We start from the raw sequence: 27,263 nt of genomic DNA, 5'->3' as shown, positions 1-27,263 counted from the left end.
CTTCGTGCGCGTGAGGGGGCGCTTGGCACCGGAAGTAGTGGCGTCCGCGGCTGTCGGTGAGGTGAGGGGCGGGGCGGGCGCGGGGAGTCGATGGCGGCGGCGGCGTGCGGAGTCGGAATGGGTCTCCGTAGCTTAGGGGCGAGCCGCGGGGTGAGGGACGTTCTCAGTGAGAAGAAGTGTGGGGGCACCGGCAGAAACAGACGCGGAAGGAGCCTGAGTGACCCGCGACAACGAGGGGGAGAGGGAGGCACGAAAGAAGCTTCGGGAACGGAGGCTCCGAGAGGGGCTTGGGGAGAGGGGGCGTCGCCCCGTAAAGTGGAGGTGGCGGGAGAAGGTCGTGGACGCCGGGAACCAGGCAGACCCGAGCAGAGCGACCTGGAGAGGAACGAGGGACTGGGTCGTGGGTCCGACAGATAGGAAGGGGGACCACAGTGAAGGGGAGAGAGAAAAACTGGAGACGAGGGAGCATCTGCTGAAAAACGGAGAGAGGAGGTGCAGCCGGAAGCCCTGGACTGGAATTCCTCCTCGTCCCGTCTGCTCGCCCTGCCTCTGGCTCAGTAAAATAGGACTTTCCCCGGGTTGTGGGCAGTGTGTGTGTGTCCCTGGCACCCAGAAAACACAAGGGCGATCCCGAGGAAGAGGGCTGGTTATGAAGGATTCACACCCCTGGGGACGAAATGGCAGATGGAGAAATGGAGAGGGGGTTGCAGAGAGCTGGGAGAGAAAAATAGAGGAACAAGAAAGAAGGTTCAAAGAGAAAACAGCTGGAGAAACTCCAATAGAGATCTGAAGCAGGGAGGAGAGAGGTAGTTGATTATCATCACAACCCACCTAGTGATGAAAATCAAACCCAGACCTGCCTGTCCCCAAACCCTATATTTAAGAAGGCCCTGAATCCTTTTAAGGTCATAAACCCCATCTGAGTGATGAACTTCCCGCCAGAAAATTGCAAGCCAGACATAATCAGACTGAAAAACAGACTCAGAAATGAATAGGGTTTGTTCCAGATTAGAAAAGGGAAGAGAGGCAGCATGATGAGTAAGATGGTCTATAAAAGAGACCGAGGCCTCAAGATGGAGAGAGGGACACAGACCCAGTGAGGGATGTGAGCCTGGGAGGAGTAATGCCAAGAGGTGGTTGGAGATGTAGTTGTAGAGAACCTGGAAGATCTTAGTGGCCTAAAAACCTAGGAGAATAGACTCCTTGAGAGTCGTGGATGCTCTCTTTGGGCCCAGTGTGTTTAGGCGGTTTGTTGCCTAAGAGAACCCGCTTTTTTTCGTTGTCCCTGTTCTCAGGGAATCTCTACTTCTGTATCATGTTGTTCTCTAGGCCTCATCCTCTTTTCCTAGAGTAGGAATTCCTCCTGAAGTATCCCTGGTGTCCCCAAGCTCCCATGTTTACCAAGAAGTGATGCACATTGCACATTGATTGCTGTCTCTGGGAAACACCTTTCATGAGGTCTTGCGCATTCGAAACTCATTTCCAGCTCTAGTAATTCCCAAAATTGGCCTGAGTTTTTACCTCTGGGATGCCAAGACAATCTCTGAACTCTGTTCCATGATGGCCCTTGAGAGATTAAAGGCAAAGTAGGCAAAAAGCATTGCTAATACCACTATAAAGGTGATTTGTGGCCTTTTGTGTCAATTTTTTTCCAGGCTGTGTGCCTTTTGTTCCTTATGCTCTTTTCCCATGTTGGTGTCTTCCTGTGGGGAAAAGCACTGGACTTAAATACTAGTTACTATTTGGCTTCTTTGTGCCTGGCTAGGTAATGAGCATTTCAGTGTTTTCAGATGGATATTGCCTTCATTTTATACATGAAGAAAACCCAAGAAGTCAATTTGCTGATGATCACAACCCACCTAGTGCTGAGAATCAAACCCAGATCTGCCTGTCTCCAAATCATATTAAAGAAGGCCCTGAATCCTTTTAAGGTCATAAGCCCCATCTGAGTGATTAACTTCTCACCAGAAAATAGCACATATGGGCCTGTACTCTATTAGGACATTTTCACCTGACTTCAGAACCCAACTTAAAGTATAGGACCTTTAAAAAAATTTTTTTTTTTTTTAAAATTTATAGATAGATGCAGTACCTTTATTTTGTTTATTTATATGGTACTAAGCACTGAACCCAGTGCTTCCCATGTGTGTGGCAGGCACTCTACCAGTGAGCTACAGCCCCAGCCTGGGCCTTTTCTTAAGTAGCCAAGAATTGGAGAGTCGAGCAGAACAAAGCCTATAGCACTACATGGTGCTGCCAAGCTTCTTCCCCTTTCCCTCTCCCTGTAACTGCACAGTGACCATTCTGTGTGTGCCTCATTGTGCTGATGCAAGTATTTCTCTGGCATAGATTTCCAGACTCTTTTGCTCCAGAGCTCCAACCAGCTCTGGGTTTTTAATCAAACTTGTCTAGTCCCAACAGATGAAAAGAGAGCTTTTCTTTCCTAGTAACTAAGGGTGAGTTGCAGAGAAGGGCCCTATTGAGTTATGTGTCCACTCCTCAGACAGTCACTGATTAAAGGGGGAATAGAGTTCCTGGGATAGCCAGGCCTTGTTTTCACTTGTCCAGCTAATATGGGTTCCTAGACTTAAAGGCCAACAGAATCTTGTGGAATTAAAGGGTTGTTCTCCAAAGGAAGGCACATAATTTTATCAGAAAAAGAGGAAAGGAATGTGCCAGGCAGGCCAAAACAATACACACACAGCACTTGGAAACGTTGCCATAGAATTTTAAGGGGCTTCCAGTGTCTTGAGGACCTCAGATGAAGAGCCCTTGCCTTAGTCTTTCATTAGATTACCCCTGTGTTTTGCCTCTTGTGGTGAGATTTTGCTTTTGATTGGCCACTGACCTTTAGGCCAGTTCTTTTTTAGGTCTCAGTTCAGATATTCCCTCCTCTGGAGTTCATTCCATTTCTCCCAAGCATTGACAGATACCTCTGGGCTCCTGCAGGTCCCTGGGCTTCCTTATCACAGTCCCAATCATTGTATTGTCACAGTCTGGTGAAGTGTCTCTCTCTTGTGTGACTACTGCAATCTGTGAGGATTCAGGTGGTCTTATTTATTACTTCCTTTTTTTCCAGCCTAGTGCTTTTGGTAATTATTTCTAGAAATGAACAAATGGCTTTTATTCTCTCTCCCAAGCATCCAGGGCCTGAAAAACCTGGAAAGAACTTGTGTTTCTCCTAGAGATCTCTGCAGGAGTCATGAAGTGGCGGGTGTGACACTAGCTCAGCCTGGCCGCCGGCTACTGCCTCCGTTTTATGTGGTGATCCTGAAGGAAAATTAGCTCTTTGAAGAGAAAGTGGTTCCTTATTGCAGACACTGGCCTCTTTTGGAGGCAAGAAATGGATGAGAATATATGGTCCACATGATCAGAACTGAGGTCAATTTTGGGACCGCTTTGTGATTAACAGTATGCCTCCTCCCAGGGGAAGGGAGGGGAGGGATCACCGAGACCACCACTGGACTCCCAGTGAGGAAGAGGCCCCAGAGAAATGGGACTGGAATTGTCCAGAGACTCGTCGCCTCTTGGAGGATGCCTTCTTCCAGGATGAGAATTATGTCCGTCAGGGTTCTGAGGAATGCCAGAAGTTCTGGGCCTTCTTTGAACGCCTGCAGAGATTCCAGACTCTCAAGACCTCCAAGAAGGAGGAGAAAGACCCTGGGCATCCCAAACACCGCATCCCAGCTCTGGCTGACCTACCTCACACTTATGACCCACGCTACCGCATCAACCTTTCCATCCTTGGCCCTGACACTCGGAGCTCTCGGGGACCAAGCAGTCGCCTGCCCCCAGAGAGAATATCTGAGTTCCGCCGAGCCTTGTTGCACTACCTGGACTTTGGCCAGAAGCAGGCCTTTGGGCGACTGGCCAAACTGCAGCGTGAGCGGGCAGCACTTCCCATTGCCCAGTATGGGAACCGCATCCTGCAGACATTGAAGGAGCACCAGGTGGTGGTGGTGGCTGGAGACACAGGCTGTGGCAAGTCTACTCAGGTGCCCCAGTACTTGCTGGCTGCTGGCTTTAGTCATGTGGCGTGTACCCAGCCACGGCGAATTGCTTGCATCTCACTGGCCAAGCGTGTTGGCTTTGAGAGCCTTAGTCAGTATGGCTCACAGGTGAGTAGGATATCAGGTTCCTGGTTTTTCCATTGTGACATTGGGGAATAAGTTGATTGTCCACAAGGCAATATCAAGAAAAATTAAGCACTTAACCATTTACTCAGATATGATTCTTCTAGCATTTTATCTATAGATCAGTTTGTATGTGGTCTACATGACAAAGGTGCTAGTTAGTAGCATTTTAACAGCAAAAAAAGCGGGAATTGTCCAAAGTGCACATCAATCTTTTTTTCTAAACAAGCCATAAAAGAGTAATAAGTTATTAAGGACACTTTTCTTTTTTTTTTGGTCCTGTTGGGGTTTGAACCCAAGGGCTTTACACGTCAAGCAAGTGCTCCACCCCTGACTGATGTCTCCAGCTTGATTCATTCATTCTTTCTTTCTTTCCTTCCTTCCTTCCTTCTTTCCTTCTTTCTTTCTTTCATTTTCCTTAGTCATAGATGGACACAATACCTTTATTTTATTTTTTATATGGTGCCGGGGATCGAACCCTGTGCCTTCCACATGTGAGGCGAGCCCTCTACACTAATCTACAACCCCAGCCCCTGGTTCTTTCTTTATAATGATCTCTAGGGTTCTAATCCCATCTCTACCACTTAAAAAATTACAGAACTTAGGGGCTGGGGCTGGGGCTCAGTGGTAGAGCACTTGCCTGGCACATGTGGGGCCCTGGGTTCAATCTTCAGCACCACATAAAGATAAATAAATAAAATAAAGGTATTATATCCATCTACAACTACACAAAAAGAAAGTTAACAGTACTCTAAGGGCTGGGTTGTGGCTCAGTGATCGAGCGCTTGCCTAGCATGTATGAAGTACTGAGTTCAATTCGCAGCACCGCATATAAATAAATAAAATAAAGGTCCATTGACAATGAAAAAAAAATTTTAAAAGATCCCGGAAGAATGCCTTTAAAAAAAAAATTGTAGTACTCTGGGGCTGGGGATACAGCTGTATTGGTAAAGTGCTTGCCTTGCGTGCACAAGGTGCTTGGTTCAATCCCCAGCACCACACACACACAAAAAAATTACAGTACTCTAACCACAAAAGAGTGCTCATATCATAAGTATATAAGTCAGTTAATTTTCACAAATTGAATATCTTTGTAACTGTTACCCACATTAAGAAAACCAAAACTACTACACCCATAAACTTCTTGCTTCTATCTTGAGAGAAGGATTATAACCATTCTTTTTTTTTTTTTTTTAGTTGTAGTTGGACACAATACCTTTATTTTACTTATTTATTTTTATATGGTGCTGAGGATCCAACCAAGGGCCTCGCATGTGCTAGGTGAGTGCTCTACCACTGAACCACAATCCCAGCCCGCCATTCTTAGTGATAGATCTTAATTTTGTTGATCACACCTTAGCGATAGAATGTTCACATACTTATTTTGCCTTTTTTCTTCTTTTTATAAATGCAGTCAGACATTGTTTTTTGTGTCTTGACTCCGTCACTCACCATTAGGTCTGTGAGAGTCCTGTAGAGTATGCTGTGGGGGTGCCCATTGTTTATTCTCACTGTTGTACGATATGCCATTATGAAGGTACTGTCTAGTTAGCCTTTCTGTTGATAGGGATTTGAGGAATTTCCACTTTTAGGTCTTGTGAATAGTGCTAAGAACATTCTAGAACATGCCTGTTGGGTAGATGTTAGGAATGGAATTGCTGGGGCATCACATCTGCCTGTGTGTTGATCTTCAGCAGATCCTGCCAAGCCATTGTGCAGAGTGGGCATGTTGACTTCCACTCCTACCAGCATGATGTCCACATTGTCACCAGCACTTGGTGGTGCTGCCTTTTTTCATTCCAGCTTTTCTGGTGGATGTGTAGTGATATCACATATTTGCATTTTGGGTTTTCATCTGTAGTTCCTGATAACTAAAGACTTTTTTAGGGCTGGAGATGTGGCTCAAGTGGTAGCGCGCTCGCCTGGCATGCATGTGGCCCGGGTTCGATCCTCAGCACCACATACAAAACAAACATGTTGTATCCGCCGATAACTAAAAAATAAATATTAAAATTCTCTCTCTCTCTCTCTCTCTCTCTCTCTCTCTCTCTCTCCCTCTCCCTCTCTCTCCCCCTCCCCCTCCCTCCCTCCCTCCCTCCTCTCTCACTCTCTTTAAAAAAAAAAAAAGACTTTTTAAAAAATATATTTTATCTATTGGAGATCCTTTTTGTGAAATGCTGTCTATTAAGTCTTTTTCACATTTGTCTTTTGCATGTTTTTGATTTGTAGGTCTTTCTAGATTCTGGATTAAGTCCTTTTATATATTGCAACTCTTGTCTCCTCCTCTGTGAGTTGCCTTTAATTTTCTTAGATATACTCCAACTCGTCATTTTCTTTTTATGGTTAGTGCTCTTTGGGTCCTGTTTTAGAAATTTTGCCTATACTTAACTGTCGCGAAGAAGTTCTCCTATTTTTTTTCTAAGAGTTTTTACAATCATAATTACAGTTCATCTTCATCTGGAATTGATTTGGGCAGTATATGATGTGAGGTAGGGGTTAAGGTATGTTTCCTCTCATAGCCTCTTTTTAGTTGTTACTTGATGAGTTATCTCAATTTCCTCATTCATGAAATCAGGATAATAGTTATCAAATAAATGGTGGTTTGAGGATGAAATGAACTATACCCACAAAGCACTTAGTGTAGTTCCTGGCAGGTAGTGGAGACTCAGTGATTACTACTGTTATAATAATGAATGTCATACACCAGGCAGTGTGCCAGATACTACTATGCTTTATCTCATGTAATTCCTACAGCATGTAGTAGGAAAAAAACACGTCTCTAAGGATGGCACCGGTAGCCCAAGGATGGCGGCACCAAGTGGTGGGGATGAGATCTAGACCCAAGCCCACTGGGTTCCAGGGTCTGATGTGTAGGCAATGCACTGGCTCAGACTTTTAATTCAGGCAGGGTAGGGGTCTGATGGCCAGGCCCAGGGTCCTCTCCTGACTCTGACACCTCCCTCCCTCTCACCTTAGGTTGGCTACCAGATCCGCTTTGAAAGCACACGTTCAGCGGCCACCAAAATCGTGTTCCTGACAGTGGGGCTGCTTCTGAGGCAAATCCAGCGGGAGCCCAGCCTGCCCCAGTATGAGGTCCTGATCGTGGACGAGGTCCATGAGCGGCATCTTCACAATGACTTCCTCCTGGGTGTCCTGCGGCGCCTGCTGCCCAAGCGGCCTGACCTCAAGGTCATCCTCATGTCGGCCACCATCAACATCTCTCTCTTCTCCAGCTACTTTGGCAATGCCCCTGTGGTGCAGGTGCCTGGGAGGCTGTTCCCCATCACGGTTAGTGCTCCCTCCAGACCTCCCACCTGGTCTCTGGGCACCTGGGAAAGCCTCTTCTCTCTGCTGCTCTGTTTCCCATTTCTTCCATTAAGGACTTTCATTTTTGGACATTTACAGTGTGCCAGGTATAGTGCTAAGTGCTTGTTAGAATGAAAAGTAAACTTCTATAACAAAGAGACCCCAAAATGCAAAGGCTAAAATAAGATAAAAGTTTATATTTCTTTGATGAAAGTCTGTCATTCTTGGCTTCTCTGTTCTGTTGGTTGTTTAGTGACTTGGGCTCCTCCCTTCTTACTGCTCTTCCATCTCATGGGGCAGGGTTTCTCAGAGTCAGCAGACTCAAAAGTTTTGGGCTGGATACTTTGTGGTGGTGGGGGCTGTTGTTATAGGATATTTAGTGGAATCCCTGGTCCCTACCAACTAGATGCCAGTAACATTCTCTTCCCTGAGTTGTGATTACCCAAGATGTCTGCAGAAACTGATGCACATCCCTTGGGGGTGACCCTCCCCGCCACAGCACCTATCCTAGGAGGTTGTCTTGTCTCTATAGTTGAAGCTTGTTGTAAGGACTTCTTTGTCACTTGTGAATCTGCATTATAAGTAGCCATCACAAAAGAGAGGTAGCTAAACTAGAGAACTGCAGTTCAAAGCCAGCCTCAATAACTTAGTGAGACCCTTGTTTCAAAATAGGAAGTAAAATAAAAGGGCTGAGGATATAACTCAATGGTAGAGTGTGCTGGGTTCAATCCCCGGTACCAAAAAGAAAAAAGAAAGAAAGAAATTACTTCCAGAGAAATAGTTTTCTAGCACTTTAGTCCTGATTCCACCATTTAGATTGTTTTTTCTTGTTGAAACTATCATATATTAAACACAAAAGAATGCACATAGAGCTGGGTGTGTGGTACAGGCTTATGATCCCAAGTACTTCGACTCCGAAGCAGAAGGATCACAAGTTTGAGGCCAGCCTGGGCCACTTAGCAAGACCCTGTCTCAAAAAATAAAAGGGACTGGGGTTTAGCTCAGTGGTAGAGCATTCCTGGTTTAATCCCCACCCTGCAAAAAAGGAAAAAAATGCACAGATAAGAAGTCTGTAGTTCAATTGCTTTTCATCCATTAAATACATGTTTGTAGCTGATATTCAGATTTTTGAAAAATCAAACATTATCAGCATGCGAGAGGCCTTCCAGTTCCTCTTCTACTTTGCTTCTTTATCACACCCTTGAAAGTTACCCTCTGAGTGTGCCGTCTTACCTGGCTGCTCGTCCTCCCTGCAGCCTGCACGCCTCACCCTGGTGCTCTGCCCTGGAGTGGTGGGGTGTGCTCCAGCCGGGGACTCTCTTTGTCACAGGTTGTATACCAGCCACAGGAGGCAGAGCCAACGACATCCAAGTCAGAGAAACTGGACCCACGGCCTTTCCTGAGGGTGCTGGAGGCCATTGATAATAAGTACCCACCCGAGGAGCGAGGGGACCTCCTGGTCTTCCTCAGCGGCATGGCGGAGATCAGTATTGTGCTGGAGGCTGCCCAGACCTATGCCAACCACACCCAGCGCTGGGTGGTACTGCCGCTGCACAGCGCCCTCTCTGTGGCCGACCAGGACAAGGTATTACATGAAGCCAGGCAGGGAGGGGCAGATGGGGGTCTCTGTAGGCCAGGGAAGGAGGATGAGTCAAGGGCAGCTACATGCAGCACTGAGAGGATTTCACAAATCCAAGTCTGTGGGCTGCACTTGTGGAGTTGCATGGGCACCAACTCAGAGAAGCTGCGACCCAGGGAATCTGGCCCTCAAGCTCATAACCAGAGGTTGGCAAGCGTTCTGTAAAGAACCAGAGAGGAAATATTTTGATCTGTGCAGGCCAAAGGCTCTTTGTCACAGACACTCAGCTCTGCCGTCACAGCATAAAAGCAGCCATAAACTGAATGGGTGAGGCTGTATTTTAATAAAGCTTTATTTAAAATTTATGAAGATAGGTGATTTGGCCTGCAAGCCATAGTTGGTTACCCTGTTCTTAACTACTGTGCTTAACTTCTTCTTAGAGCCAAGAGAAGGGTTGTGCAAAGGGCCTGTGGTGAGAGAAGGGGACAAAGGGAAAGAACATGTAGTGTGTCTGGGGTCCAGATTATGAAAAGGAAGTCAGGAGAGGTAGGATTGGAGAGGTGGGAGAAGGTCACAGGGGCCTGAATACCCATTGTGGTGCCTGAACTTTGTCCTGAGGGCACTGGGGAGCTCCAGGAGGGTTCTGAGCAGGGTGCAGGGCAGTGCCAGTTGGTACTTTAGCAGATCCTTCTGGCTGAAGTCTGAGGAATGGATTGGAGGGTGTGACTAGAGGCCAGGAACCAGAGGCAGGCTGGCACAGGGCTGGAGTGGGAAAGAGGGGCCTAGACCAGAGAAGGGTTTGGGGAAAAGGGAGGGAATTCAAGAAATGTTTAAGATGTTCAGGTGGAGCTGAAGGAGAGGGAGGGTCCGGGACAGCCTAGGCAATGGGCCAATGTGAACCACCTTTGAGATCAGGGCTCCTCAAGAGAAGGTCCAGTGGAGGATGCCAAGGCCATTAGACCGCGGGTATGAGGTGCCCATGGGACATCCAGAAGGCCATGGGATGATGCCTTCTCTCTTTCCCCCAGGTATTTGATGTGGCACCTTCTGGAGTCCGGAAATGTATCCTCTCCACCAACATTGCTGAGACCTCGGTCACCATCGATGGGATCCGCTTTGTAGTAGATTCTGGTAAGAGCTGCCTCCAGTTCCCACCACCACCCCAGGGACCTCGTAAGAAATATAGGCCCAAGCCAGGTGTGTACATGCCTATAATCCCCGTGGCTTGGGAGCTGAGGCAGGAGGATTTGAGTTCAGAGCCAGCCTCAGCTACTTAGCAGGGCCCTAAGCAACTTAGATCCTGTCTAAAAACAAATATATTAATAAAAGGCTCAGTGGTTAAGTGCCCCTGGGTTCAATCCCTGGTACCCCCACAAAAAAAAGGGGTATGGGGACAGAGGTATGCAGATGTAGCCAGGTGGCTCTGGACCAAAGCAGGAAGTAGGTGGTGATTGGCTCTGTAGAGCAGAGGGGCAGCATCTTAATTTTAATGACCTTCCAAGCTTGCCTCTGCCCCAGGACCCAACCTGTTCTCTCTGCTGAGAGTCGTCTTTCTTGAATATCCGTGTGGCCCACTCCCTCTCACTTCAGGGCTTGTACGAGGGCCTCCCCTTCAGAGAAGCTCACCCTGTCTCCTCTAAATGACCTCCCCCTGCTTCCATTTCTGTTTCCCATGTTGCTCTGTTTGATTTTCTGTCTTCACAAAGAGAACGTTCCCTGGGAAATCAGTTGTTAGGAGACACTGGGGCCAGACTGTCGGGGTTCCTTGCTGGCTGTGTGTGCAGGGTCATGTCCCTGTGCTCCATGCCCGTGCCTCAGCTGGCTCATTTGTAAGGTGGCAGTAATATTATAGCACCTCCTTCAGGTTATAAGGGTTAAATGAGTGAATGCGCTTGGGTGCTGGTGACAGTTTCTGACCCAGAATTAAGGCTCAGAAATGTCAGCAGTCGCATTATTGTATTGGCACTGGGATGGCCTTGGTAGCAAAACATTCCAGCATCTCATCCCATTAAAACATTTTTAAAATGCTGTCAATTAAACATGACATGCTGTTGATTTTAAGGCATGTCCATTTTCGGGTACAATAAAATGTGAAAAAGACTGGTCTTTAAAACAAATTTTTTTTTAGATTACATGATTATCAACTTTATTGCTCCCCAAAAGCTTGGTCTTCAAATGGATGAGATCTGGCCTTCTCTTCAGTCCTGGAGGCCAGGGCCTTTGCTTTGTCCATGGCTGTGTCCCTAATGCTTCTTATAATGCCTTGCATTAATCCTTAATCAAGATGTGTCAGATTAGCCTCTGAAAGAGCAAAGACTTGAGAAATAAAAGACATCCGTGCCAGCTTTCTGTCACTATAACAAATACCCGAGACAATCAGCTTCTAAAGATAAAAGGTTCACGTTGACTCACAATTTTTGCAGTTTCAGAGCACGGTTGGCCGGCCCCGTTGACTTGGGCCTGTGCCATGCGTCATGGTGGGAGCCCGCGTCAGAGCACAGCTGATTGCCTTGTGGCTGGGAAGTAAAAGGAGAGTAGGTGAGGGCCACTGTCTCCCTCCAGGGTGCACACCCAGGACCTGCAGACTCCTTAGAGTCTCCGCCTTCCCGGGAGCGCCAAGATAGGAGCGAGCCTGTAACATGCAGGCCTTGGGGGGCTACTCCACGTCCAGGCTCTAGCAATGTGTGAACAAGGAAGTGAAAAAAAAAATGAACTGAATGTCAGGGTTGGGCCCAGAATAAATTCCTGGTTAGTGTTAGTGCTGTGAAGATGTGGACGAGGGTGTCAGTGGGCGACGGAACAGGTAGAGTGCCGGGTGTGAGGAGGCCATGCCACGGCCAGCTGCTCTCCACAGACTTCCTGTGCACCCTCCCCTCCCATACAGGGAAGGTGAAGGAGATGAGCTATGACCCGCAGGCCAAACTGCAGCGGCTGCAGGAGTTCTGGATCAGCCAGGCCAGCGCAGAGCAGCGGAAAGGCCGGGCTGGCCGCACAGGCCCTGGAGTCTGCTTCCGCCTTTATGCTGAGTCCGACTACGATGCCTTTGCCCCCTACCCTGTTCCAGAAATCCGGAGAGTGGCTCTGGATGCCCTGGTGCTACAGGTGAGGCATGGCTGGGAGGGGATTGTATCCTGACCACTGGTGCCAAGGAAGAACCCAGGAAGGGTTGAGATGGGACCAGTCCCAGGATTTCAGTGCCAGGAGCTGGCTAAGCCATCAAGGGCAATGCATCCTTCCGAGGGTCAAACCTTTGACACAGTCAGAATGCTTTCAGCTTAAGGAACCTTGGAAATGGCTTTTAAAATCAGTATGTATTACATTTTGTGTCAAGACTTCTATATCAGTTCAGCTCACACAGCTTCGCTGCTGTGACACACAGGCCCATCACAGGGCGGCTAATGCACCAGAAAATCAGGTTCTGGGTTGGCAGGCAGTTTCCTTGTTCACCGGTGGCTCTGTCCCTCTTGTGGCCCTGTCATTTTTCCAGGACCTTTTCAATATCTGTATTCATCCTGGGGAGGGGAAGATTCTGGGAGATGAGGACAGGTGGGTCTGGGGCCAGGAACACAGCACTGGGAAGTGCTGTCTGTGCTTGGGAAAAAGAGGAAGAGGAGAGTGGGAATGGCCGACGGTATCTGTATGGGCTAGCCTGTGGTAAGCATGGGGGCCAGCACCCCAGTACTTCCTGCATGTGGTCCACCCTCTGTTTTCTATTTTGCCTTTATTTTCCAAGAGGATTCTGATTGAGGCCCACCACGTGGGCTCATCAACCACTATGGACTCGTAGCCTGCCACTTTAAAAATCCTGGCCTTAACAGTACAGAAAATCCGTGCTCCCCATGACAAAAAGGCCCACAGCTCTAGACGTAGTTATTGAGATGCAGCAGTGATATAATGGAAGAGTGGGCTCTCGCCACCTTTCAGCCCCAGTCTGTCAGCAGCTGTCCTCATGATGATGATGATTACAAAGCCACTTATCTGGTAGTCACTGTGGGCTCAGCACCGCTCTGTGGTTTTAGGTATATGACCCTTTCCATCCTCACAACACCTGTGGGGTAGGTAATCTTATCCTGATGGGTGGATGAAGAAAAGGATGCACAGAGAGGCCAAGGTCATGGAGTAAGTGGCCGAGTCAGGACTGCACCTGGGTCTGTCAGTCACCAGAGCTTGCTTCACGAATGCTGACAGGCTCTGGCAGCCATGGGCATCACTAACCCCGCTGGCCCCTTTTTTTTGTACTTGGGGTTAAACCCAGGGCCACTCAACCACTGAGCTATGTCCCTGGTCCTTTTTCATTTTGAGACAGGACCTTGCTAAGTTGCTGAGGCTGGCCTTGAACTTAAAATTCTCCCACCTCGACTTCAGAGGAGCTGGGTGTTCAGGTCTGCTGCACGGTGCCCGGCACTTCCTCCTCCTCTACCATTATGAGGTGGACACAAGGGACTGCCCTTTTTTGTGGGCTGAAGGTTATGAGGACCTTGCCCTCTGGCCAGTTTCTTATCCTGTCTTTTCAGCACATTTGGAACTTGTGTCCACCAGCTGTCATCCAGGGGTGTAGCAGATTCTCAGCCCCAGCTGCACATTGGAATGACCTGGAGGGCTTAAAGGAAATCTCCACCCAGCCTTCCAATCTAATAGTCTGGTTTCAGTGAGTGCTGGGCACGCTCTGAGGCAGTATGAAGACTCGGTTAACTGGCAGGTGGAGCAGCTGGCTGCCATGTGGTGGCCAGAACTTGTGGCCTGGGACCAGACCAGGCTGGCCCTCAGAGCACTCTTTTTACTCTCTTGAAGTCTTGTGGGACCCTCTGCGAGCCTTCATCCAGTCACCAGAAAGGGACTTGCTTGTGTATGCAGTGAAGGGCATGTGCTGGAACCGCATTCTCCCCACCACCCGCTGCTCACTGGGCCTCTGAATTAATGGGCTTCTTTATTCTTTAGTTCAGAGTAAGAGAAACACAGCTCGGACTGCTGTAGGCAGATGAGAGAATTTTATTACTTTGTGTCTGTTTGGGGGAGGCACATCCAGTTTAGGAACAACCCATCGGGTCTCCCTGTGGTGGGGCTAGTTTTCAGTCAGTGGAAAACATGACCAGCGCAGTTGGGGCTTCCTTTCTGGCTACTCGCAGAAGGTGCCAGAACTTCTCTTTCCCAGCTCTAGTGTGCCAAGTCCCAGGGAAGTTTTCTGATTGGCCCAGCTCGGTCACGTGCTCATTCCAGTAGTCAGTGGCTGTGGCAGGGCTGAGGATTGGGCTCTTGCTCCACAGTAGAGAGAGGTCAGGTGGAAAATGTGTGGGGCCAACAAACAGACATGCAGACATAAGCCTCCTGCCTCTATATGGTGGACCTTGACATTGACATTTTGGGAGTAGGAGTTTGTGGTTCCCACACATCCCCCACCCTGTGCCCCAAGTGGCTTGCGTCTTCCCTGACCCTGGAGGCATCGGATTCTCATTTCAGATGAAGAGCATGGGTATGGGGGATCCACGAACCTTCCCCTTCATTGAGCCTCCACCACCAGCCAGTCTGGAAACTGCCATTCTCTACCTCCGGGACCAGGGTGCCCTGGACAGCTCGGAGGCCCTCACCCCCATCGGGTCTCTGCTAGCTCAGCTGCCTGTGGACGTCGTGATTGGTGAGGACCCTGAGGACCCCTCTCCAAATGATGGCACAGGGTACCGCTCCTCTGTCACTCTTGAGTGACGTGTAGGCCAGTCTGTGCTCTTCCTGGTTCTGGTTCAAGCATTCACAAGTGCTCTGTGCTGGGCGCCATTCTGGGTGGTGGGGATGCAATAGTTGATAGAACAGATACCACCCTCTACCCACATCTGACATGCTGTGGGGGAGCAGCAGAGCAGAAACGTAGGTGACAGGCCTGGAATCATGGAGAAGAGAGCAGGAGCAGGTAGGAGCTGGGGCAGCCGGGGTATTGTGCTGCCTAATGCAGCCCTCAGGCCAGCCCCCTGTCACCTTGCTGGGAAGGTAACATTTGTGCAGAGAAATGGATATGAGGGGCACAAGCCATGTAGGTAGCCAGAACATACTGGCCAGTAGGAACCAAGAATATCGTGTGTAACTAGAGCTTCCTAGGCTACGTTAAAGAGTTAAAAGACAAAACAAAAAAGCTGGAATTGATATTGACGATTTCTTATTTAAGCGTATATCCAAAATTTTTTAATTTTAATATGTAATCAATATAAAAATTATTGTGTTGTATTATTTTTCTTCACACTAAGTCTTGAAAATCCTGTGTGCATTTTGCGTTCACAGAACATCTCTGTTTGGATATGGCACATATCAGGTGTCCAGTGGTCACATGTGGCCAGTGTCTTCTGTGTGGACAGTGCAGGGTGGCATTCCGGGGGGGTGCCGGGTCTGGGTGTTGGAGTAGCAGGGAGTGGAGTGGGGACAGGAGAGGCAGGTCTTAGACAGCAGTTATAGGTCACGGAGTGTTCCCTGAGCACCTCCTCTGAGCCAGGCCCTGTTCCGGATGCCTGAGCCACCACAATGGGGACCACAGAGCTCCTGCCCTCGGTGTCCCACAGGTGGGAGGCAGACAGTGAGCAAACTAATGGGTGCCATGTGTGGCGAACCAACTCCTGAGGGGGGCTGCAGGCATTAGGGCTAGGAGTGCTAGTGAGTGGCAGTGGGGGAGCTCACTGGGACAGTGACATCTGAGCAGAGGCTGAAAGGCCCCTTCAGCCCTGGGTTGGGTAATGAGGTTTTTATTTTTTGGTGCTGGGGTAGAACTCAGGGGTACTCGACCACTGAGCCCCATCCCCAGCCCTATTTTGTATTTAGAGACAGGGTCTCACTGAGTTGCCTAGTGTCTTGCTCTTGCTGAGGCTGGCTTTGAACTCGAGATCCTCTGGCCTCAGCCTCCCAAGCTGCTGGGACTACAGGCGTGTGCCCTCACACTCAGTTTAGGTGATGAGGTTTGAATTGGATGAGAAATTGGAGTGTTTAAATGGAACTGGGAGGTGGCCAGGAAAGGCCAGGGGCAGGGAGTCTGTTGCAGACAGCCACAGTAGCTCAGTGCTGCCAAGTCAGGTCTTCAGAGGCCTCAGAAGAGATACTGCTCCTCATCTCCACAGAAGGGGGTGTTTGAGGGATTTTGGGTCCTTCAGCGCTCGGGCCCTGTCCTCCTTGCTGCTGACCCGTGGCACACTGTTAGTATCCTAGAACGCTTACCTTGACTTATAGGCGCTGCCCCTTGATGTGTGTTGGGGCCAGAGCACATGGTGCTAAGTATCCTGATTGCAAATGAGTGGCATAAAAGACAAGCCCTTCCCCTGGGATTGCCCAACACTCGGTGTGTTTATGGGGCCTCCCTGGGAGGGACAGGCAGGGGGAGTGCCCTTGACCCGCCCAGTTCAGGAGTCCTGTGTTTTCCACAGTATAGGCTTCCCCTGCCACTCTGTACAGCTTGTTCCCGCTCTGCCCTGGGGCACCTGCATTGTGGTATTGTGGTCATCGGGGTGTCACAAGTTGGCTTCCTCTTCCTCTTGCTTATTCCTGAGTCATATGTGCCCCTCCTGAGGAGCTCTCAAGCCAGATAATTCTTCTTGCCCAATTCTTCTACCTCAAGATGTTCCAGTTCCACCACAGAGTGCAGCTCTGTCTCCCACCTCAGCAGGGCACCCGCAGTGCCATGTCCTAGAAGTGTTGCTAAAGGGAACCTTCTGTCTTGTTACGGCCTTTAAAAGTCCCCATCAGTGCACCTGCTGGGGCTTCACTACTGGGAACTTCGAGGGCCTCCGGGGGCTAGATAGATGGTTCCTTTTGCTTGTTTTGGAAGGGAACTGGGCTAGAGTGAGGGGAGGCAGGGCTGAGGGGCGGAAGAATACTGTGGGGTACTTGCTGCGCCAGGAAGAGCCTCAGTGGACTTTCTTCCTCACCTGCTGAGGACAGGGCCTTTGGTTGCTCCCCTGGACAGCCGAGGAAACCCAGGCACAGCCAGGGAGGCAGCCTGTGCCCCAGGATGTGCAGCGAGCACAGGAGAGCCTGGATCTCACCAGATGTGGTGCCAGGTGCTGCATGCCACCGTCTCCTGGGGCTGGGAGTAAGTGATGCACTCTCCACATGAGGAAAGCGAGGCCCAAGAGCCCAGAGGACCCTGTGCTGGGTGTCCTCTGGGCCAGGAGGGCTCCCAGGTATGTCACTGGGTGGAGCAGTTGGCCTATGGCAGCCCTGCAAGGAACTGCTACCCCATTTTACAGATGGGAATCAGGCAGAGCGAGGTGGAGGGACCTGTCCCTGGAGACGGCTAGGGAGGGCTGGGATAAGACATGGACCTGGGGGCCTGGAGGGCCTGGCCCTAAGCCTTGCTTTACTGTCCTTCTGTATCTGCTGGGGCAACTGTGCAAGGGTCAACCCAGGACACAGGCCATAGTGAGGCAGGTGGGCAGGGTCCAAGCTCCTAGGAGGCCTGTGTCTGCTCAGGTCCCCAGATCCAGGGTCATCGGGTTCCCAGCGACCACACTTACAAGTGCGAATGATTTCAGCAGCTCTTGGGCCACACTGGGAGGCATTCCTGCCACTTTCTTCTCCTCTGCACCCTCCCACGGCCCCTTGTCATTGCTCCCACTTTCCCTGCCTCGCCTCTCTCCTCTCCGTCTTTCTCCTCAGCCCCTTCTCTCCTCCTCTTGCCTCCCACCCTTCCTCATTCCTCTGCCTCTACAGTGGGTTACACAGGGGTGTGCAGGCTTTTTCGATAGGCACAGAATCAGCACCTACTGTGCACCAGGGCAGAGCAGCCACAGCCAGTGCGGGTCACACTGGAGGGGAGGGCTGCACGGTGCTCATGGTAGGAAGGGGTGCCAGGAAGAGACTCCAGCTCGGCAGCAGGTGGGGATGCTGTGGATTCAGTTGTGAGTAGAAGTGTAGCTGAGTCGCAGTCAGCAGCAAATAGGGTCTCCATGTCTCAAGGAGGCAGGAACTGTGGCCATTTCCACCTGATGGATGGAGAAACTGAGGTCCTTGCCTGAGGTCATGTGACCAGGAAGTCCAGCATGTGGGTTGGAATCTGCCCATCTGACTCCCAAGGCCCTCTGTGGCGGAGGAGCTGGCAGGATGTGGGTGGGAGGGTGGCTCAGGGCTCCCAAGAGCCCCAGGGCAAGTGGGGTGCTGTCCTGGTGCCCAGGAGGCTCATCTCAGTTCCCACCTGCCCAGGGAAGATGCTGATCCTGGGCTCCATGTTCAACCTGGCTGAGCCTGTGCTCACCATCGCGGCCGCCCTCAGTGTCCAGTCGCCCTTCACTCGCAGTGCCCAGAACAGCTTGGAGTGTGCAGCTGCCCGGAGGCCCCTGGAGAGTGACCAGGGTGACCCCTTCACACTTTTTAATGTCTTCAATGCCTGGGTGCAGGTGAGGCGGGCAGTGGGGCCCATCTGGGTACTGCACGGCCGTGGTGGGTACTCAGGGTGCTGTGAGGTGGTGGCTCCTTAGGTGAGGACCCTGAATTCTCCATAGCCTGCCTGAGGAGTCCCCTTTATACCCTTAGGGCAATGGACAGCTGTGCCCAGGTCCAGGGTTCAGAGGGAGCCTGGGATTTCTAAAGTAGATTAAAACCAGAGCCTTCTGGAGAAGGACCACCCCAGTGTGGTGTCTGTGTACCCAACCCATGTTCCCTGCGCCCCCGCCCCAGCCTCAGCCCTGCCCTCCCAGGGTGCATAGTCCAGCATGGACAGGCAGACTCATCCCTAATCAGTGACAGTGCAGATGGGGCTGGAGGGGAGAGTCCAAGGGGCTGGAGAGCTCAAAGGGGACACCTTGCCCAGTGTGGGGGACTGGGGCTTCTGAAGAACGGGCACCATGGCTGAGACTGGAAGGAGGCAGAGAGCTGGGGTCCCTGAGGGACGCCACCTGCCCTGCATCCTCCCAGTGGGTGGTGTGTGGATCCATGCAGGGCTCTTTGGGCTGTGGGAGACCCGGTGTCACACCAGGCCCTGACGCCTTGGCACCTGCACCCAGGTGAAGTCTGAGCGGAGCAGAAACTCACGCAAGTGGTGCCGCCGCCGGGGTGTAGAGGAGCATCGGCTATACGAGATGGCCAACCTGCGGCGCCAGTTCAAGGTAAGAGTGGGGGCCAGCAGGGCACTCCAGGACACTCGCTCCTCCCTCCCTGGTGGTGATCAGAGTCACCCACATCCACCTCCCCCAGAAGATGAACAGCATGGGGGCAGACTGGGCAGGGCAAAGAAGGGTAGGGATCCAGGAGGACTTCCTGGAGGAGGTCAGCAAGATTGGTGGTGGCATGCCGCATCCTTGCAGGAATCTGCCCTCTGGACAAGGGGTGCTGAGCCAGCAGTGCAGGCTGAGTGGGGAGGCGGTTTAGGGTGCAGTTGGGGCCGACATCCATACAGCTCTGCCACGTGCTGATGGTGTGACCGTGGACACCTCACTCCTGGTTTCTGGGCCTCTCATGCTAGGCAAGCACTCAGCCACCACTGTACCCTTGAGCCAAATCCCCAGCTCTTTTTAGTTTTTGAGACAGGATCTTGCCAAGTTGCTGAGGCTGACCTTGACCTTGTGATCCTCCTGCCTCAGCCTCCTGAGTAGCTGAGACCACCGCATGTGCCACTGTGCCTGATTTTCAAGGGTCTTTCTCACATAGTCCCCTCAGTCCCCTCCCTGCCACAGCCCTTTAGGGAGGTCCAGAACCCATTTAGCCTGTCCTGTGTCCCTCACTTGCACCTTATTTATCCCCAGGAGCTGCTGGAGGACCATGGGCTCCTGGCTGGGGTCCAGGCAGTGACGCCAGGCGACAGCTACAGTCGGCTACAGCAGCGCCGGGAGCGCCGGGCCCTGCACCAGCTGAAGCGGCAGCATGAGGAGAGCGGGGGCCGCAGGCGAAAGGTGCTGCGGCTGCAGGAGGAGCCCGCTGACTTCTCCAGCGACGAGGAGCATGCTGGCCCAGCCCCCCGAGGGGCCGAGGACAGTGTGGACATCCAGGTGGGCTGTCTGGTGTGGGAGTTGAGGGGACAGTTCACCAGAGGAATTATGGCTCTGTCCCCGAGGGTTGGAAGGGCCATGGCTCTGTCCCCGAGGGTTGGAAGGGCCATGGCCCTTTCGAGGGCTCTGAGGGGTTCCTGCCTTGGTATCTGGGTAGCTGCTGACTCCATCTCAAACACCTTGGGCCTCTGTATCATAGCACGAGTGCCCTAGACAGTGTGGGGAGGGTCCCCCAGGAACCGTCTGCCCCCACCCCTTGCTCCCCCAGGATGTGAAGTTCAAGCTTCGGCACAACCTGGAGCAGCTGCAGGCAGCTGCCAGCTCAGCCCAGGACCTGACCCGTGACCAGCTGACCATGCTCAAGCTGGTGCTGGGCCGGGGCCTTTACCCGCAGCTGGCCGTGCCTGATGCCTTCAACAGTGGCCGCAAGGACTCAGACCAGGTGAGGCCCCCCCACCCCGCACCCATGCTTGTTCTGCATGTTCCCCAGGCACCCGCTCTGCTGGGGCTTAATGATGACAGAACACCTCTGTACCCGTATGTGTGGCTCACAGTGCAGCTAGGGGATAGACTGGTCCCCAACAGATCTCCCAGAGCAAGCATCCTGAAAGGGAGGGTTCCTCGGGGCACCTAGTCCCGCCCTGTGGGGTCCAGGGAGGACTTCCTGGAAGAAGAGGCATCAGAGTGGGGAGTGGGGAGGGAACATGGACAGCGGGTGGAGGGAGAGTGCCGGGCATCAGGGAGAGCAGGTCTCAGGCCTCTGCCCCCAGCACCTGCCTTGGCCTCTGCAGGTCTTCCACACCCAGGCCAAGCAGGGCGCCGTGCTGCACCCCACCTGCGTCTTCGCCAGCAGCCCCGAGGTGCTGCACTCACAGGAGCAGGATGCTGCGGGCCCCACAGGGAGCCAAGGTACAGTAGCCCAGGGGGTGGGGCGGAGGGAGGCCGCCTGGGCAGCCCCAGTGTTGGTGCTGCTGTCCTGGGCCTGGGGGTCCAGCGGAGCTCCAGGGCTGGGCTTGGTGGGCTGAGCCAAGCCAGCCTGGCAGCGCAGCACTGTTCAAGAGACTTGTCCTGTGGGCCCCATGAGCTCCCCAGCTTGGGCCTGCAGCGGGAGGTCCCAGGCCCTGGGGGCACTGCGTGGCCAGACGCTGCATGGGGCTGGGGTCAGGCAGGCGCCCCCACAGCCTCACTGATGGCTACCATATTTTTTTCTGAGCTCAGGAAGGCAGCTCGTCTTTCTCCTTATGTGCAAAGAAAACGACGTACCTTAGTGGCCCGTCTAGCCCGAAGAGAGGGCTTCTGTTCCCACGTCCAGGAGAGAACCTGGAGCTTGCTCCCTAATCGTTAACCACCGTCAATTCCTACTGGGTCTACTTTCTCCTGTTAACGCTGTTGTCCCCTCTTTTTAATCTTGAAAGTGTCCACACCATTCATTTGGCAGTGACAGAGGCGCTTGTGCCTCGCCAGCCTCAGGGCCACACTTTCTTTCTGCCTCCTTTCTTCTGCCTCTGCTCTCTTTCCTTCCTGCGGGAGCCTTCTCTTTTCCTCCCTCCCCCCCTTCCCTTTGGCTGGAGCATTTTAGAGCAGCTCCTAGGCCTCGTGTCATTTGGTAGAGGTGGTACTGGGGACCGGGTGCTGGCTTTATTGCGGAGCTGCCGATCACCCCTCAGAGCAGCGGTGACTCCTTAACGTCAGCCGTCGGTGCCGTTCACGTCCGTCACGTCAGAGTGGACATACTCTTTATACAGATGTGTGCACTGAGGGATGGGACAAGGAGGCCCTGGGACTGGGGACAGATAGGTGTGGGGGTTCAGGTGGGTGAGCTAGGTGGGCGGGAATAGGCCTGAGCTGTCCTTTCTAACCTTTCAGATGACAAGGACAAGATGAGCAGTAAGCACCAGTTGCTCACCTTCGTCTCCCTGCTGGAGACCAACAAACCATACCTGGTGAACTGCGTCCGCATCCCGGCCCTCCAGGTAGGCCTCTGTCCCAGCTCCTGGGTTTGATGACCACATTGCCAGGCAGAGGGCAGGGGGTGGCCTGGAGGAAGCGCCTGTCCCCCAGCTGGCAGCAGGCATTGGCTGCAGACTGTCTTCATTCGTGGGTCTGTCCGTCAGTTACTTGCCGGGGGCCTGCTGTGCCAGGCACTGGTGTGGGCACTGAGAACACAGCAGCGCACAGGGCAGGACCTGCCCCTGCCCTCCTGGGCTCCCATGGCTGGGGGACAGACGAGAGCCGTGGTATGAAGAGGTGATCAGGCTGGGCCTTGTTGCGAAGGTTCAATGGAGCAAAGTCCTGAGGGGACAGAGCCACAGGGATCTTGGGCAAGAGCATTTTTGGCAGAGGGATGGCACCTGCCAAGGGCCTGAGGCAGACGGGTGTCTGGTGCTCAGGGAGCATCTGGATGAGAACCTGGGAGGGACAGTGTGGAGGTGAAGTCCGAGGGACAAGCCTGGGGAGTCTGAGGAGAGCTGGGACGGCCGTGACTGGGGAAATACAGGAAGCCCAGCCTGGAGGCAGCTCCCACCATCCAGGTGGAAGAAGATGGTGACTGACCCTGGAGGCAGGACAAGGACGTGCTCAGGTGGCAGATGAGGCTTCGTGTGTCTGTATCTAGAAAGTGGCGGTTCTGCCAGCAGTCTCTGCACATCCCCAGCGCTTGCCATGTGCCACCTGTGGTGTAGCCTGGCCTCAGTGAGCCCTTGGCAGCCCCGACACACACTTCATGGAGAAGACAGGTCTGGGGACCACAAGGCATGTGACTTCAACCACTCACCTGAGTCACAGTGAACGAGGCCCGAGCCAGAGCTCCAGGGTCGCTGGCTACACCTTGATGCCTCCCCACATCAGTTGGATGTCCCATCCCCAGGACTCCCTGGCTTCAGCCCCAGGAGTTCAGAGGGAAGAGACTTGCAGGCTCCTTGGAAGGCCCGTGACTTCCAGTGACGCCCGAGTGTGGGCTTCTCTTGCCTGCACTCCCTCACTCTCATGTGGACACAACTCCCGAGTCCCAGGAGGCCCCGTGTGATGGGGAGGTCGACAGTCAGCACAGACTAATAACAAGATGCTGCAGGGACCCTGCTGGCACCCGGAGGAGGAGAGCGAGCTGGGGAGGGTCGCCATTGGTGCCCAGCAGGATGGGGAGACGGGGCCATGGGCACTCGCTTCACCCCTCCGTGATTTGTTTATGAAGGGGATTGTAGAAGTATGCAGGGTAGTGTGTTGAACTGCATCTGCCAACACCCAGCACCGAATTGTCAACCCATGGCCAGTCCTGACCTCTCTCGTCCCTGCCCCCCCGGGGCATTCCCCCAGGATACTGTCATGCAGCACTACGCAGGTCATCGCAGGTACTCAGGTCATCGAGAGTACTCACGGCCCTGCCCTCACCCTCATGGGCGCATGGGTGTCTGGGTTGTCCCCTCCACACTCCTTGCCGTGAGAGTCATCTCTGGGCCCCACTTTAAAATGCAGGCCTCTGCTCTCCTGCTGCCTGCAGCCCCCACGACAGGCACACCCCCATGACTTGGCTGTGGCGCAGGATGGACTCTGCATTTCATCCTTTGTTTCTCCAAGTCAAGTGTCAGCTCTGAGGGTCGGAGACCTCCCTGTTCATGATTGTCTCTCCAGCCTGGAAGGGCATCTGGCAGCAGGCGCACGTGGGGGTCTGGGGTGGGCGGGCTGGCGACAGATGGCTACGCTGGACACCGGGGGGGGGGGTGAACGGGATGGGGGGTGGGTATATTGAATGGACTGGAAGGTGGGTGGGGGGTGTGGCTGGGCAGGAGCCTGGCAGCAGATGGCCTCCTGACCTTCACTTCTGCTCCCTTCCAGTCCCTCCTGCTGTTCAGTCGCTCCCTTGACACCAATGGCGACTGCTCCCGCCTGGTAGCCGATGGCTGGCTGGAGCTACAGCTCGCGGACAGTGAGAGTGCTGTCCAGCTCCTGGCAGCGTCCCTGCGGCTCCGTGCCCACTGGGAGAGTGCCCTGGACCAGCAGCTGTCTTACCAAGCCCGGCGGCGGCAGCCAGAAGAGGAAGAAGAGATGACTACAGTGGTCAGTCGCAAGGAGGTGGCAGCCCTAAGCCGGGAGCTGCTGCAGTTCATGGCATCCAAGGTACCAGCTGTGACAGAGGTGCAGCTGCAGGGCAGGGCATGTGTCAGCCCAGCCCCCAGTCACTCAGTGTGGGCACCTTTAGGCCTTTTAAGCCAGAGAGGTAAAGTGACTCTCCCCAGGCCACGCAGCTGGTAAAATGTGGAGCCAGGATGAGGTCCCAGGAGCCTTTCCAGGGGCCGTCCTACTGGCCACTGCCCTGGAGCACCTCCGTAGCAGGTGCCTTGACGCAGTCTTCATGTGGGATGTGCATTGCGCCTGCTAAAGGTGCAGGTGTTGAGGGGCTGGGGAGGCTGAGCGTCTGCACACAGAGACAGAAAGACAGCCTCAGCAGACCTGGAATAAGGGCCCACCTCTGGTGGGGGTCAGGGATATTCCCGATTTTGCCTTGCTGTGGGATGGAAGGGTGTAGGCCAGGCTGACTTCCTGGAGGAGGAGAGGGCTGGGGGAATGGGCAGGAAGTCAGCAGGGAAAAGAAGAACAGGGCTGACGTGCCTTGGGGAGGGGTGAGGTAGCCAGACTGGGGGCTGGATGTGGTCCCACCTGGGACAGGAACACTGAGGCTAGGAAGGCATCAGGGGGGAGATGGGGCTCAGGGCGCATTTTAGACAGGCCTGTGGTCATGAGTCCCTGAACAAAGTTGTGATTGGCTTAAGTATTTGGTTCCTGTAATTGAAAAGTTTAAGGAAGGCTTCAGGCACAGCTAGATCTGAATGCTCTGCTGGGGTCTCCCCGAGTCTCTCCGTCTCCTGTTTCTCCTTCCTTAGGTTCCCTATAGCCTACGGCGGCTCACAGGGCTGGAGGCCCAGAACCTCTATGTGGGACCCCAGACCATCACAGCTGCCCCCAGTCTCCCTGGCCTCTTTGGCAGCTCCACCCTGTCCCCCCACCCCACCAAGGGGGGCTACACTGTCACTGACTTCCTCACTTACAACTGCCTCACGGTGAGCAGGACCCACCTTGGCCTCCCTTCCCTTCCTGCCTGGAGCTAGGGTTTTAGGAAGACCCCACCCCCACCTACCAACCACATCCCACTTAGTTTAGGGGCATGGTTTCCAGGTGGGACCTCAGGTCCCAGGGCTTCTGGGAAGGGACCCACACTGGGGAGAGGGAAGGCAAGGCGAGGCCGCGTCTGACAATCTGCCTGCTGCAGAGCGACACGGACCTGTACAGCGACTGCCTGCGCACCTTCTGGACCTGCCCCCACTGTGGCCTGCACATGCCCCTCACACCCTTGGAGCGCATTGCCCACGAGAACACCTGCCCGGAGGCCCCGCAGGACCTCGCCCCAGGCAAGGAAGGGCTGTGGGTCCTGGCCCTGTGCTTGCCAGCTGTTCATCCATCTGGGTTGTGCCCTGTGTGTCTGGGCATTTCCTGGGCACTGGGGACTGAGAACCCCAGTCTTCTGGCCCTGGCTGGTGCCATACATGGGCCTTGTCCTACACACAGGGACCCAGGACAGGGAGGGCACTTCCTTTTCCTGCCTTTGGTCTCTCTGCGTCTCCTGTCCTTTTCTCTGTCCCGCAGCTATCTCTGCCTCAGCTGTATCCACCCTATTGTCACCCGGGGATGCCCACAGCGTCTTCTGCAGCATGCCACATGCCATAGGGGAGATGGTGGCAGGGTGTGCTCTTGGCTCTCTTCCTGTTCCCATGTCTCTCTTCCTGTCTTTCTCTTTCTCTCTCTCACTGGGGGGACACGGTGAAGACTGGCCTGGTCTGGGCACATTGGTCATGGGAGGCTTCCCAGAGGAGCACAGCTGGATTCCCCAAAGGCCAGGAGAGAACCAGAGCCCTGCGGGTGCCTGTGACTAGGTGGGGAAAGCGCCCCTCACAGCCTTCCTTCTCCTCTTAGGGACCGAGGAGGCCACCCCCAAGCCCTTGCAGAAGGTGTCCACCTTGCAGAGGCCTTACCACTGCGAGGCCTGCCAGAAGGACTTCATGTTCACACCCACCGAGTTGCTGCGGCATCGAAGACAGCACGTCTGAGCTGCACTGGGGACCCTGGCCGCCCCCTCACCCAGTGCAGGGCGCTGCCCACAGGCCTACCTGTCCCCCACTATGGACCAGGGCCGGAACTGCAGGCAGCCCTCGCCTGGGCTCAGAACTGTGGCCTGGTCCCAACCCAGAGGACCTGGAAATAAAATCTCATGCTGACTCTGCCTCCTTGAAGCATATCCAAGTCTCAGGCCGACCCAGCGGAAGCCTACCGCCCTGCCTGCTCTCCCCAGGGTGTCCCCAGCGCAGCCACTCAGCTTACTGAGGCTCCATCCAGGCCCCCTGTATCTTCCACGGGTCCCTCTGGGCCTCTCCCAGCCAGGGTGCTGGGGCTCCCTCCTGGGGTTTGTGTCCCACCCCCATCATAGTCTGCCTGCTCAGTGAGGGGCACCTTGCCAGCCAGGTCAGCCCAGCCTGGGAGTCCTCCTGGCCCTCATCTCAGGCTGCACATCCTCTCTTAGCTGGTCTCGTTGACTCTGGCCCCAGAATAGGTCCAGGCTGTGACCACGTGCCCCCTCCTCTCCTGGTCCTGACCGGAGCTGCGGCCATCGCTCACGGGACAAGAGCTGGTCTCCTGCCTCCATCCTGCCTCCCACAGTGCACCCTGCAGAAGCTGCAGGAGAGCACGGCATGGCCTGCCAGCCCATTTAAACCAGCTCGGATTTGCTTTCAGGCTGCATTGGGACTTGTCCCCAACACTGTGGCATCCATTCCTTGGCTGCAGGTTCACAGGCCCCTTCCTGCCCCTCACATATCTGCCGTGCCTTCCTCAGGCTTCTGCAGATACTGGTCCCCCACCTGGAGTGCTCTTTTCCCTGATAGCCACATGGCTGCCCCTCATTTGACTTCATCTATTTAAGTGTCAGTTTCTTGGCACCCAGTTTTAGGGGGAGGCCAATAACTGGGTGGCTGGGTATAAAGAGGTACAGATTGGAGAAAGGACATGTGCTTGGAACTCAAACTGCCATGCAGTGTTGGTCCTTCAGCAAGGGTCATGTCTCTGCGCCTGTTTCCTCATCAGTTCCTACCTTGGTGTCGGTTCAAGGACCTAAGTTAGGTCTGCTCTTGTCACAAGTGCAGCTGTTATTGGTCATTTTTGTTGAAACTTTTTTTTGAGATAGGGCTGTCTGTGTTGTGCAGACTGGCCTCAGATTCCTAGGCCTGTGTGTCCTCCCCTTTCAGCCTCCTG

General features: G+C 53.4%; 1 protein-coding gene across 2 annotated transcripts; it reads left to right on the top strand.

Annotated features, from left to right (window-relative positions):
- On the top strand, positions 1–26,238 carry Dhx34 (DExH-box helicase 34). Of its 2 annotated transcripts, none has more exons than XM_034637180.2 (17): positions 1–61; positions 3,141–4,118; positions 7,110–7,421; positions 8,770–9,024; positions 10,047–10,149; positions 11,903–12,120; positions 14,476–14,650; positions 18,187–18,380; positions 18,987–19,088; positions 19,725–19,967; positions 20,236–20,409; positions 20,759–20,876; positions 21,834–21,940; positions 23,799–24,080; positions 24,845–25,021; positions 25,231–25,369; positions 25,932–26,238. In XM_034637180.2, the coding sequence occupies exons 2-17, from the start codon at positions 3,414–3,416 to the stop codon at positions 26,063–26,065; spliced, it is 3,438 nt and encodes a 1,145-aa protein (XP_034493071.2). In that variant the 5' UTR covers positions 1–61; positions 3,141–3,413; the 3' UTR covers positions 26,066–26,238. The 2 variants fall into 2 exon arrangements, with proteins under 2 accessions (XP_034493071.2, XP_071460885.1); XM_071604784.1 differs by having other exon boundaries at positions 14–56.
- The last annotated feature ends 1,025 nt before the right edge of the window (positions 26,239–27,263 follow it).

This window comes from Marmota flaviventris, chromosome 18 (genome assembly GCF_047511675.1).
Source record: "Marmota flaviventris isolate mMarFla1 chromosome 18, mMarFla1.hap1, whole genome shotgun sequence".
In the NCBI taxonomy this organism is placed as follows: Eukaryota; Metazoa; Chordata; class Mammalia; order Rodentia; family Sciuridae; genus Marmota; species Marmota flaviventris.
The sequence above is the reverse complement of the archived record's forward strand: the minus strand, read 5'-3'. Positions and strand labels throughout refer to the sequence as shown.

Excerpts from the sequence above, each read along its gene's own strand:
- Dhx34 (XM_034637180.2), top strand. The coding sequence starts at position 3,414 with ATGCCTCCTCCCAGGGGAAGGGAGGGGAGGGATCACCGAGACCACCAC. Across the intron at positions 7,422-8,769 it reads GGAGGCTGTTCCCCATCACG|GTTGTATACCAGCCACAGGA; the intron begins GTTAGTGCTCCC and ends TCTTTGTCACAG. Across the intron at positions 9,025-10,046 it reads CTGTGGCCGACCAGGACAAG|GTATTTGATGTGGCACCTTC; the intron begins GTATTACATGAA and ends TCTTTCCCCCAG.